Genomic DNA, 13,799 nt, shown 5'->3' with positions numbered 1-13,799 from the left:
TCGCTTAAGATTCACAGACACACAGTATACAGTTTATCATTGTACCTTGTTTCAGCTTCACTTAAAACTGCTACTTCTTTCTTCTTTTTCTTCTTTTTGCCTACTTCATTGTTCAATACAACTTCATGGCTTTGAACACTGGATGTAAATTCAGACATCTGTTCTTTAAGTTTCATTCTTATTTTCTTTTTAATTGCCTTTGCCTCATCCTCGGCCACTTGCAGCTGATAGGCTCGAATTAGCTCTTCTTCCTCATCTAATTCAGTTACATTTCTCTCTTCAGTCAAGGAATTTTTAATCTTTCTATCACCTTCTTGATGAGGTACATCTGTTTGTGATTTACTTTTTGTTTTCTTCTTTGGAAAATCAGGAATCTTTTTCTCAAAACTCTCCAATTTAGCTTCATATACATTTTCTTCCTCATTAAATTGTTCTTGTAACAGTGATTTCTTTTTCTTCTTGTTAGACTTTGGGTGCTTGTTCTCCTCTCCACTAACAATATCATTGTTTATTTTCTCTGCAATTGAGGCCTTCTCTCTCAGTTTGTTTTTTGTAAATCGGGGACTCTCTTCTTCAGGATTATATGTGTTGTTTATAATTGCTTCATCATTCACACTTTCCTTAGCTAGGTCAATATTACTTCTAAAGGTGTCAAGCTATAAATGAAAAGAACATAAAACATACTTGTACTAAAAATTATGTTCTAAGGATAAACATCATACTTTATGTTATTTCTTTCGTAACATTACACAAAGTAAAATGAAATCAAAGATCTAGTTATTTTCTTGTTTAAAATTAACAAGACAGATTGAAGGGCAACAGAAAATTCACGGTGAAAAAAAAATCCCATTTTGTGGTTCAGCACTTCATCCTCGATGTTGTTTCACTAGGTTTTTAAATTACTTTTAGGCATATCCAGTAAAAAAAGAAATCAACAAGTCTACTCCATAAACAGATGCCAACGCTTTAGACTGTTGAAAACTTGAAGATTACAGCACAAAATCATGTATTTTCATCCATTTAAAATGCAAGTTAGAGACAGGCTTCAGGCTCAGTTGTTTGTAGTCTCTTTTACTGAAAGTTGCTTGCTGAAGTTTGACAATGAAATTATATTTAAAAGTGCTAAAACTGAAAAACTAATTTCCGTGAATACTTTTTTTTTTTTTATGTATAAAGTTGAACTCCCCTCCCTCATTATTCTTAGGAGAATGACAAAGAGTTAATCTAGGACCAGCCTAGTAAAAACAGGTAAGATAAATTTCAGCTAAGGCATTTGTTTGTGCACTCCTCCTGACAATTTTTTGGGTTTTTTTTAGGGGACACATTGTAAACTTTCCCCCCTCCTTCAGGTTTCTATTCCTGGTTACTAAATGCCTGGTTGTAATGGCCCATCCCTGGAAACAGTCAACGTCAGGTTGGACAGGGCTCTGAGCAACCTGATCTAGTTGAAGATGTCCCTGCTCATTGCAGGGTGGTTGGACGAGATGACCTTTAGAGGTCCCTTCCAACTCAAACTATTCTATGATTCTATAACAACTCCAAACAACACAGCAAGTAACTAAGGCCTAAGTCTGTAAGGAGCTTGACAAACACATCTCCGTTCCTTGATGGAGACTGAGACTTCTATGAAGTCACTGAGGTTCATTTACTCTGTGGTCTTACACAAAACTCTCTGGAGTCTCCACATGAAACATTAGAAAGGACTTCAAAACACAAAGAAAGCAAATTTAAAAAAAAAAGTTGGAGAAAATGTAAGTATCTGCATACAATCTTTTCTTTGCCAAAACCACCTTCCTCCCTCAATAAACGCAGACGTCTTCCCCTTCTAGCTGGGATACTTCTTACAGTTACAGAATCACGTTTGCCCCAAACATTTTTAAAAAGGGACAATACATGTAATAAGTCATCACCAAAATATACAAGCTTATAAAAAGGAAAAACAGAGAATGAAGTTGCAATGGCAATCACACTTTGGAGGATGGATCCTGACTTAAAAATGCCCACTTGCATGAATAATCTTCCTTCTAGTCATGGAATAGAACGCTCAATGTGCAAGTCATTTGCCTCCATATTGTATGCCCTCAATTATGTGAGCCTGCAAACCTTCATCAGTATCTTGTTTTATTCATGTCTGACATTTGAAGAGAAAACACAGAGAGCAAGGAAAGCACTGAAGAAGAAGGAAGGAAAAAGAAAGGGAAGTTTGAAGTACATGAGAACGTATTATTTTAATAACATATTATTTGTACAGGAAAATGCACTGACTAGACTTAGTAATGCTACCTACTAAATGACACTGTCCTAATAAAGTATGAGTTAAAAATTAAAGCATCTAGAATTTCATGCAAGTATGCTTATCTAATACATCAGAAAAATCTAAAGCCATTCATACATCTTTTCAGTAAGTATCTTTATTTTTAGCATCCTATGTCTAAAAATAGTTTAAACTATCTCAGTATCAAATTATGAAAAAAACCTGTCTTTGTACCTTCATCTCTTACTTGCTTAAATAAACCAGTAACATCCTCTTTATTCATAAGTCAATGACCTAAGAGGATGTGGAATATTTCATGTAAATAACTTGAAATACAGAATAGAGTAACAAAATTAAGAGCAACAAGCTTTGTATAAACTAAAAAACCAAAATAAGCCTCTCTAATAGATTGTCCACTTCCTTATCTGCACTTTTACGAATAGCTTTAACTGCAGAGTATAAGGAATGAAGGTTACAACACGCTGGCAATTAAGACCCAACAGTGACCAAAGCTAAGGTCATACTGATTTTTGCCTGTGACAGAACATTAATCCATTAAGCCCAAGAAGTAGAACTCTTTGAGAAATCCTAAACAAAAAGCCCTTGTCTTTGACCTGTTCAAGTAAAATAACTCTGATATTCAAGAATCATTTCCTCAAAGAAATCTAGCTGTTGCAAAAACTTGCTTGAAATATTTACTAGAACTTGTGATTTATTTTGCCTACAAACAAAAAAATATGTCCACAAATATGTGTCATGAATAGTAGCAGTACACAGTCACTTAATTATAGCATATTTACTCATAGGAAAAAAAAATACAGAACACCCTCATAATGAAATAAAACAAAATCTCAAACTACAGCAAATTCCAGGAACATTATTAATAGATACTGCAGGCAGCACAAAGCTGCTTCAGCAGTTCAAACACAAATTCCTCAGCCTGTATGATGTTAACTCTGGCCAATTTTTACACATGTTGTAATTACATGATATAATTAAATAGAGAGGAAAGATGGGACGGGGTCACAAAATAATGAAATAAAAGCTAAGACATTCATAAAATCAATTCATCATATTAGGTTGCAGGCAGAGGCAGGGCTACTGTTCTAGATTCTCTGCCTGAAAACGCAGGACAGAGAGAGATCAACTAAGGGCAATCGCCTATATATAAACACACTTGAACTGAGTTAGAAAGAGCAGTTAGGCTGGAAAAGCAGCTCAGAGGATAGGCCTGTCTCTGGAGTAACTCCAAAAGGTTTCTGACCTGAAGCTGACCTCTTCAGCTTAAAGCATGGAACAAATGAGAAGGCTTTTTTTCAAAACAATTCCACAGCCACATTACAGCACCAGGGTAGAGGAAGCAGTCTTCCCTGAGAACAGATCTGCTTGCACTACTGGCTTGACAGGAGCAAGAGATGGGCTCCAGCCAAGATGCACTGCAGGTGGACTAACACACAAATCTTGTACCACTATGAGCCAACCCCAGGTCACGCTACTTGCCATTCATGTTCCAGCGCTAAAAGCAGGGACAACGCCTAATAATCTTACTCCCTTTTAAAAAGGCTTCTCAAATATGTGTGAGTGGAACCTGGAAACACATCAAGTGATTTCGCCCAGGGTATCTGGAGACTCAGATAACCAGGTTTACAGAGGTACCCGAACTTCTTCCCGTAACACAGGCACACCTTGAAAAATTAGGAATAGACATTGCCAGCCTAGTGAAGGGCTGATATGTACTGGTTGTAAAAGAACTTATTTAAAACTTTACTTACAACCAAATTGATAATGAATGTACTTGTGATGCTGGCTATTTGTGTGGCATGCTTAAAAAAATTCTAATGCACTAGGGAACCAATTTTACTGCCATTACTTGTATAAGACTACAAAATGTAGATGCTAGAAGAACTTTAATTTACAAATAGGATGAGCTTGGAGAAGTTTAACCAAATTTTAACAGAAAACATTGAGAAAATGTGTATGGTCAACTATTAGCAGTTCTCCTATTTTAAATATAAGAAACAAAGGGCTAAAACCAAGTGGAAATCTCAACAATAATCTCAACAACAGCAAAAAAACAGGCTATGAAACAGACCCTGGGAAAATTCTACAACCTCAAAGCTATGCAGGTTGTGTTTTACATCTAAGACAGAAGCTAAAGTACTGAATTAGTCAGAAGAAACCTGTGAAATATCCATCTTACCCAAAATAATAGAAGAATTTTCAAGCCTGGAGCTATACTACTATTACCTGTACACTCATGAACCTCCAGAGTCCAACCTGTCATACAGGGCCTTATGAAGAAAGGGAAGGAGCGGACTCAATGAGGTAGGAAGTGAAAAGCTTCAAATGGATAAATTTGCTGCAGTCCTGCCTTGAATACAAAACCTTAGTTATCAAAGTGTGCCCATCCCAATATTGTAAACTGGTCAGACTACAATCTAGGGAAGAAATTCTTGCCTCCATATATAGGCATCTTGCTTTTCACCTGGTAGAAAACTTCACTGACATTTTCTGAGTTAAACATGCCCTTTTCTACCATGAAATTCAGATTGAACCAAAAAAACTCAATCATTTTCATGCTGACTTTAGACAGATTAATCTATCTGGGCAAAACAGTCTGGCCATTGCCTGATCTGAGGCTTGCCTCATTCTAACAACTTGTAATATGAGGCATAACTGGTAAAAAATAAATATGGTGACTGTTCGCTCCGGAAGGGATACTAGCAAATTCACGTTCTTCAATTTCCTGTTTTTTCAGCCATGCCTTCAGGCCTCATACCCACTGCACCTGTGGCTATTGAACAACAAAGCAGACCTGGCCACAGCTGATGCCTATTTCCATCTACAAGCCCTTCATTCCTATCAGTTGTGAGTTTGAACTCATCCTGCCATACTGACATCAGCCTTTCCTTTTGAGTCAGGCTGCTTCCCTTCCCTCCAGGCAATCGGCACATAGAGCAGAGCAGGCAAGTGGGCAGGTAATCCCCTTACCTTCACTTCTATCATTTAAAATCACAGCAATCTCCTGCAGCTCCTGAACTCAGGTTTCAAGGAAACAGTGGATTATGATGGCAAAGGTTTTATTAATCTAAGAAAGGCTAGGTTCAGTAAAGACAAAAGAAAGAAGCAGACTGCAACATTTCCAGCAGAAATATGCTCTCAACCATGAGCTGCTTCTGATCAAAACTGGGAGACCATTTATGGCAACTGCATGACACAAAGGCAAGCATCACTGATAAATTTCACATTATTTCAAGATATGTGAAACTCTAATAAAGAAAACTGGAACAAAATCAGCCAACCTCCTATATCTACCTCCTCCTAACCTCCCACACACATTTTTTTCTTACAAAGAAATGACTGGTTATTTGCTGAAGCAACCAGCATGGAAAATACCAACCTGAGCTCTTGCAACTTTGCCACACTTTGAGAAAATATTCAAAACAGTCAGTATTAGGTTTCAATACACGTTCTCCTCAAGTTCTTATTCTTTTAGTGCTTTGATTGGTAAAAATCTATGCCTTCAACAAAACCATAAAGTTAGGCTTCCACACTGATTCTAAAAGCGCTTCTTAATTTGTGGGTACACCATTAACTCGTGATTCAGTTCACTGTGACTTTTAAGTGTTTTTAGGTAACTCCAAAACACTAGTGTTTTACATCAGAGACTTCTGGAATGAAAACCGATTTTAAAACCAAAGTAAGCTTAAAATATTTATGAGTAATATGTTGTTGCATATGAACATAAAATTATGTGCTCAAAAATACTTATAAAGTACAGATTTAAAAACCCACGTTTCATCAAAAAAGTAAACCTAGCCAAGGAAGAATTTAGTCTTATTGTTACACATATGCCAGCAAAACAAAGGAAAAGAACACCCTCTAACTCTTCTATACTATATTTTAGACATCACGTTGATTCTTTGTATGGACTAAATACGATATACTTCAAGGAATGCAAAAATAAAAAAAATCCACACAAATATCAACTTCAATTTGTCAATCTAAATACAAAAACATGTTTCAGCATAACAATACTAAGTTCAATATAACTATTCCAAATATACTATATATAATAAATACATGTAATATTCTGACATTATATAAAATACCACTCCTTTGTCTTAAATGAGTATTGAAGAACGAACATTCATTTCCAGCATCTGGTATGAATACAATTGTAAGACAAAAAGACAGAAAACATAACACCTAACAAAAGAAAAATAAACCCAGAACATTTATCTTTTAAGCAATTTGCTTTCTTTTGAAATTCCAAACATTTTAAGTCAACAATTGGTTTCAGGAAAAAAGCTACAACATGAACCATAACTCAGAGGAATTTCTGAGGCTCTTTTAATGACGGATATGCCACAAACAAAAACATCATCTAACTATAAGGTCAGGATGATAGAATCATTCCTAATCTGCAAGTCACAAGCTAAAGCCAAAATCTTTATATGTGTGTACTGCCTAAGTGGTCATGTAAACACAGGACCACTCAGACACAAAGCTCAGCACATGCAGAAATACGCCGATTACAGAGATCAAATTTTTAAAAAAATAAAATATGTCACATTGTTTAACATTGTTTGCAAATTCTTATACCAGTAATTCTTAGGAAACGGAATAAAATTAATTATTATCTCTAATATTATTATAAATTCTCATCGGTTCTTAATTCATAGATGTATTACATAGATGTACCTGTATTATACAGATGTAGCACTCTCAAAATTAAATACTTTTACAGCCATAATTCTATTAGCCCATCACTCAAATTCCCGCTGAAGTCAATACTGAATTTGAAAAACTTAAAACTTTTCTGAAAAACGTGAATGAAAAAAAAAAAAAAGTACTGGCAAATTTTAAATGAATGCATGCCTGCATGCACCACTTTCTTTTAACCAGTATTGTATTCTATATAATTTTGGCATACCTCCAAATTACAAGGATGCATTGCTGGTACGCAAACACAAATAAAACCCACATCAAAAACAAAGGATATGTGCAGAAATGTACATCATACTTTTTTTTTTTTAAATGCTTACACCTCTTTTCTGCAATACATTTTCCTGATCTTTTTTCCATTAAGGAAGGCAACCAAACAAAGCTTGCATGTGTTCAAACTCACCACAATATTCTCTTGAGAGTGAAACTTCTTTTTCTTTGATTTCTTTTTTTCTGTTAGGCCAGCATGATGTCTGAAGATCTCCTCAAAGCGGACTTTGGTTTTTGCCTTTGCCTCACTTTCAACTGCAAAAAGAAATCTAGAGTATGATTCACTAGCTCAATAATTACCATTGCTAAAAAAAAGTGCATAATCACCCTTTAAAATTGCAAAGGACAAGAACTATTTTATCCGGGAAAAGTTACCAAGAAATTCACTTAGCATTCAGTTAAGAATTTTCACCGACAATGTAAACCACGCAAGGATAACTCAGCAACATTGTACAAACACACCAGGCTACAACTTGTTGCTGAAGTCAGCACCATCTACCCTGTTTCCTGAAGAAAGCACACTTTGAAGAGCACACACATCAGGATCGGGACAAAACTTGGCCTAGCCAAAGCAGAGGACAGGTTATTGCCCTTGCTGTTTATGAACAGTAGCACCCTGGTAACAAAGGTGACACACTGTCTCCAGAAGATGCAGCAGCTCTGGGTTCCTTACTGAACCTGGAATCCAGAGCAGCACCACCCTGAAACAGATCTGTAAGAGGCAGGAACATGGATGGATCCAAAATCAGGTGGAGCTGAGAGCCCCTGCCTTTCTGTGAATCACAATACTGCTATCAGCAGTATTTCAACCCTTGAAGCAGTAGGTGTTCTAGCCCCCCAAGGCAATGCTTAATTTGTAGCTAAAGAATTAAAAAAAGCAATCTGGCACACCACTGACAAAGGCTGTTGAATCCTCAGCTACAGCATATTCACCATTGTAATTACAATTTTTACAAAAGCCCCAAAATTTAAAATAAAAAAAAATTAAAAAATAACAACACTTTGAAAATCAGCTATAAACATAGACTCAAAATGGAGCCAACGCAGCATTAAAAATTTATAAACAGAAGTAACTTCTATAATCTGCATCTAGTTCTGACTATAAAATACGTATTGGAAATCAAAGACAAAGTATTCTTACCTGCTGGCATTTTCAGTCCTCAGTTAGAAGTGGCTCAACACACCAGCTGCTTCTTCCTCAGAATTCACCATTCTATTTAAAATAATGAACAACTTTCATTAACATAACTGGTCCATAGGCTTGAAGTTAACAATTGAATGTATGCTAATTAATATCAAGGATGAGTACGGGTCTTTTAGGGAAGTATTTATTTCTAGACTATTTGTCTAAATTATTAAAAGTTCTCTGCCATCAAATGCTCAAGATTCTCAGCATCTATCTGATACTTGTTATTTGAGAGTAAATAAAAACCAACACTACAGCATTTTAATTAGCTATATATTTCTGGGCAATAGCCAAATACTTCAGTACTATAGTGCTCCAGTCTTCTAAAAATACCTACAGTTTATTTAAATAACAATCAGCCATGAAGCCTTTCTAATCAGGTTCCTATCCTGACAGCATCATCAAGGAAGTCACACTGTAGCCAGCTGATAGCTTTCAATGCAAAGATTAGTATCTGCCAGCAAATCTCACTTTATTACAAATCTCTAAATATTTATGTTTACATAAAGCATTTGTATTTTGCATAATGCAGACAAGCAATTACATGAAACTCATTTCTCTAAAGAAAAAATGTTAGGCCCTCCTGGTTGTGGAGAAAAGCCTACAAATCCAATCCAAACAAAGCTTGAAGGAAAATAAAAATATTAAACACCTTTATCTTTTCATCAAGAAAATTCAGAATGTTTTACAAAAAACTTTAATACAAAAGCTGTTTTGTAAACAGTGGAACTAATGAAACCTAGCTTTCTATGAACATGTTAAATTCCCCTTAACCTTCGCTGCAATAAACTATCGCACCGATCTCCCTGATAGCCCATCAGGCAATAGCTCCAACTTCTCCCTAGGTAACACCTTGCTAGACACCACTAGCTCACATTCACTGGACACCCAGACTGTATTTATCCTAATAAATTAAGACATAGCATTAAATACTGACAGCCTATATGGTTGCATTATGCTTGGCACCATTTTGGTCCAAGCCACCTAACACTCACCCAAGCAATTCCTGGGTACAGATTTGGAGTTAGTATGGATTATTATTAACAGGCAGTTAGCATGCAGCCACTCTGATTTGGGGCTAAGATTTTAATAGCATTAAAGTGGGACAAACATACCACTTGGCCTCAACGCTGAAAATCACTCCTGGGCACACTTATCTTACCTTTGTAGGAAAGAGCTGAGGCTACACTTACATCCCCAGGCATTTGCACTACAGTAACCTCAGATCCTTCTCATCTCCCTTTCACAGTGTTACTTGCTTCCCCCACAGGCTACATACTTCCAGGTCATTTCACATTTGTTACTTACAGCAGTTGGGTCTGCTGCCTGGCCAAACCAAACCAACGTAAGAAAAAAAAAAAAGCAAAGTATTAGGGTTGGTTTGCGATTATAGAAGTGCTGATTAGTCAGTTGCCAGGTGTCATTAGTTTATTTCATGTATTAAGCAAAGCATTTATACTAAGTATCCAACAATCTGAGGCTGTTTGAAATGAGCAAGGACAACCAGAAGGGACTTCCTAGGAAGAAAAAAAAAATGTTTTGCTCTGTAATGTGCTTCACCATGTCACTGACAAGGTAGCAATATTTTCAATAACTAAAATATGTCTTGACTCATAAACAACAACAACCAGAACAGTAACAGTTAGAAATAACACTTCTTACAATAAATGAAAACAGAAAATATTATTGAAAAATAAAACTGCTTTTGCAATTTATACTTAGTTATACCAAAAGACCATATTAAAAGTACTACAGTTATTAAGTGCTGCTTTTCAAGTAGTCGATTCACAATTGGCTATAAAATATAATTTGAAGTAGTAGAAAACTAAATATAGTTATAAAATACAGATTCTATAACTTTAATAATTCTCTGAGGATTGGAGGAACATGGAAGTCTCTTATGACTAGTTGAGTGACTTCAACCATCCCTCAGAAAAACTAACTACAAACAACAAATGAAATGCTCTTAAATTTAAAACACAAAATATGAGAGACAATATAGAACCGCACAGAAAAATAAGTGAAGTGCATACCTGTCCCAAGTATATAAATAATTTTATGGTCAAAGGTTAAATAAATCACACCACAAAAGAACTATAGGTAAAGTAATTTTGCAGATAATTTTGCTTATAAGGAAACAAACACTTTTCCAAAGGCTAGGCTCACCAGTGCTCTCTGTAGAATGCATAGGTTTGCCTAATTCACCAGTGAGTGCATAATTTTCTATTTACCCCTATTTATTCCACAAGTCTATCCTCTTGTGGCAATAAAATTAAGAGATAAAGTCCTCTAATGATAGTGCTATTATTTTATACACATTTCCAATTTCAAATTACATGACCTTTGACATGCGCATGAAAGCAACTATTAGATTTATGTAAATATAGATCACTAATCAACAAGGGTAAGAACAAGGCTGTTAACTCAGTATAATCTCATCTTAAAATAGGAGAGATTTAATCTTACATCCAAGTTCAGCAACCACAGTGCCCCAATCTGAATAAACTCAGTTATCATTAAGATTAATCTTGTAAAATGCAAGGGTTTTACTAGTAGGTTTCTAAAGCTATCTGTAGTATCATTAGTTCAAGATCTGAAAAAGCTTTAACTCAGAATTATAAGGCAAAATAACACTGAGACAAATCTGTTCCTCTTCACTAATGATAAATGTGGCATCAAAAAACAATCTGGTTTTATTCATGAAAATTCACTATTTAAGTCCAGAAAACTGAAAGACAGCTTTAATATTATGATGTAAATACCTATGTATTTGCATATCAAATAAACACTACTAAAAGTGCAGGAGCTTTCTACCAGTTGAGATGTGCCTGTAAAAACCTTGTGTTCACACTAATTTAAAAGGACGTTTAAAAAAGCTGGTGCTATCCATCTGAGTTTTCTAACGGTAACATATCAGAAAACTTTAGCTTCAGAGTAAACTGCCAGTAAACGACGACAAAAAAGCTGGGTTTTTTTTTCGAGATTTGGCACCTTTTCTTGGTCAGTTGAAAACAGTCTCTCTGCCCTGATGGCAAAACTATGGACTTCAGCTCTGTGTAAGGAAATACAGCTGACTTTGATTGTTTAATACATTTCAAGTCTCTGCCTTATCTTAGATCATAATTACGAAAATGAGTTCCCATCAAGAGACCACCCTAAGAATTTTAATTTCCAAAGGGGCGTTTTGCTTTGCACAGAGGAGTAACGGTAAACAACAAAGATGCACAGGAACATTCCCAGCACACACCGTAACAGGGTTAAACCGATGGGATTAATCGCATTTAACGTGCAGATGCGCACTCCTCGTGCGAGGGAGGCATCGCTGCTCTGGGGCTTAACGTGTCAGGCACGGATAAGCACGGTATCTTCGTGTACTGCCGGGTACAAACTGACCGTGCCACCTCACGCGAGTAAACTACAAAGCTTGTACCGACGGGGGGGGGGGGGGCGGGACGGGGGACACACAAACTAATGAAGGGATTTACGGCTTCACGCGGCAGGGCTTCGTACCGCCACGCCGCAGGGAGACCAGAGGACGCCCGCCACATGCCGGCCTCTCCGGGTCGCCTCTTCCCCCGGTCAGCCCCCGGGGTTACTCTGAGCAATCACGCCGGCTGCGGAGCTCAACTCCCGCTATTTCCCGCGCATCCCCGCGCTCCCCGGGCCGGACCGGGCAGGCCGCCAGCCGCCCTCACGACCGCCTCACGCCGCCCGCGCGCGCCGCTGCCGGGCGCGCCAACGGCCGCGCCACCGCGTTAACGGCTGCCGAGCCCCCCGCCCCGGAGCCGGCGACAAGAGCGGGGAGTGCCGGCGGGGAGGGAAGGGAAGCCGGGGGAGGGAAGAGCGGCCGGGGAGGCGTGCCCCAGCCTACCCGCCTCTGGAGCCGCGCACTACGACCAGCGGCGGCAGCTCCGGCGGAACCCCTGCCCTAACACGGCCTCCACCCCGCCGGAGGCGCGGGCCCTGCCCGACATGGCCCCGCTCCCCCGCGCCCGCCGGCCGCAGCGCGAAGCCATCACTTACGTCGGCCCCATCCACTTCCGTGACAGCGCCGCGGCCAGCCGGCTGCCCCGCCTCCCCCCGCCAATGGTCTCCCCCGCACTTCCCTCCCTCCCCTCCCCTCCCCTCCCCAGCGCTGCGCGGGTGGTTTGGCCGAAAACAACTGCGGCTGCCAAGGCAACGGCGCTCCTCGCGCATGCGCGCCGCGACGGCTCCGGCAGCACAGCCTCGTCCGGTCTCCCGCCGGAAAGTGGCGGCGGCGGGGAGGCGCGCGCAGTAGGGGCGGTCCCGTGGGGCCGAGGGCGGTGGGGGTTAGGCCGTCCCTGTGCGCATGCGCGTCTCGAGCTCCCTTCCGGCGGGTGTTCTGCGCTGGCGGCTCTGTGCGGCCTTGGCGCCCGGAGGCGGCGGGAGCGGGGCCGGGCCTGGTGATGGAGGGAGGGGCAGTCGGCTGCCAGCCTCCCGGGCCGCCTGCGCGGGCTCTCCTGCCGGCGCGTCTGATGCCGCCCTCCCCTGGCGGTGACCTGTGAGGGGGGCCCGGAGGCGCGGCGGAGCTACCCGCCGCCGGGCCCGCCAGAGGAGGCGGGGCGGCGGTATCTGGCGGGAGCCAACAAAATACACTTCGGAGTGACCATCGCCGCCCAGGGGTTTGTTGGCCCAGAAAGGGGCAGGCAGTGTCCACCTTTCTCCTGCTGCCCGTACGTGACTGCGGGTTGGAAAGGGGAGAGGCCTCTTCACATAAAAGCGGTGCGCCTTCCAAAGATGTCGTCGTGAGACTAGGGCAATATGTTTTACAAAACGGAAAAATCTGAGTAATTAGCTAAGCAGCACCTCCTCTCGTGTTCCAGGTCCGCGTGCAGTGTTGCTTTTCTCTCATGGATGATGAGCTGATTACACGAGACTTAGTGAAAACATGAAATTGGAATTTAGAAAAAAGGGAGACTATGACATGCTTTAGAAACAGGGGAGCCCTTCAGGAATACTTTTATCATCCATTCAAAAACTCAAAAGTACATAACAGCTCTCTCGAGTTCAGACTAACAAAGTTGCTTGCAGAAGAATAAAGTCTCTGGGTAATGTGCTTGGTTGGAGTCGGGAGGTTGTCTGTCAGATAAGAATGGACATCATTGGAATGGACACCAGCTTCTTGCAAATGGCAGCACAAATGGACCTGAAGCTACGCAAATACTGGAGGAACTTCTATTTTCTGTCTGATTTAGTAGCTAATTTAAGCAGGTTTTTTTTTTTTCTCTGGGAATAATGACTTATTACTGTCGTGGAAGAACTATTTGTTAATTTCTTCTGTGTAAAAACTAAATAAAATTGAAACAATAACAGGCATGAGAAATTAATGCAGGTTTTGGA

General features: G+C 39.7%; 1 protein-coding gene across 6 annotated transcripts in view; it reads right to left on the bottom strand.

Annotated features, from left to right (window-relative positions):
* AHI1 (Abelson helper integration site 1) overlaps window positions 1-12,534 on the bottom strand; it is a 94,046-nt gene extending 81,512 nt beyond the window's left edge. For all 6 annotated transcript variants that reach the window (XM_063329537.1, XM_063329538.1, XM_063329541.1 and 3 more), the window contains exons 1-4: window positions 12,462-12,534; window positions 8,394-8,465; window positions 7,386-7,507; window positions 46-656 (exon numbers count right to left, since the gene is read on the bottom strand). In XM_063329537.1, coding sequence (XP_063185607.1) covers window positions 46-656; window positions 7,386-7,507; window positions 8,394-8,403 — 743 coding nt within the window. In that variant the 5' untranslated portion in view covers window positions 8,404-8,465; window positions 12,462-12,534. The remainder of the gene's footprint in view (window positions 1-45; window positions 657-7,385; window positions 7,508-8,393; window positions 8,466-12,461) is intronic.
* Between the last annotated feature and the right edge of the window lie 1,265 nt (window positions 12,535-13,799).

The sequence above is a fragment of the Chroicocephalus ridibundus genome, chromosome 3 (assembly GCF_963924245.1).
Source record: "Chroicocephalus ridibundus chromosome 3, bChrRid1.1, whole genome shotgun sequence".
Taxonomy (NCBI): domain Eukaryota; kingdom Metazoa; phylum Chordata; class Aves; order Charadriiformes; family Laridae; genus Chroicocephalus; species Chroicocephalus ridibundus.
This window is presented reverse-complemented; position numbering and strand designations above follow the sequence as displayed.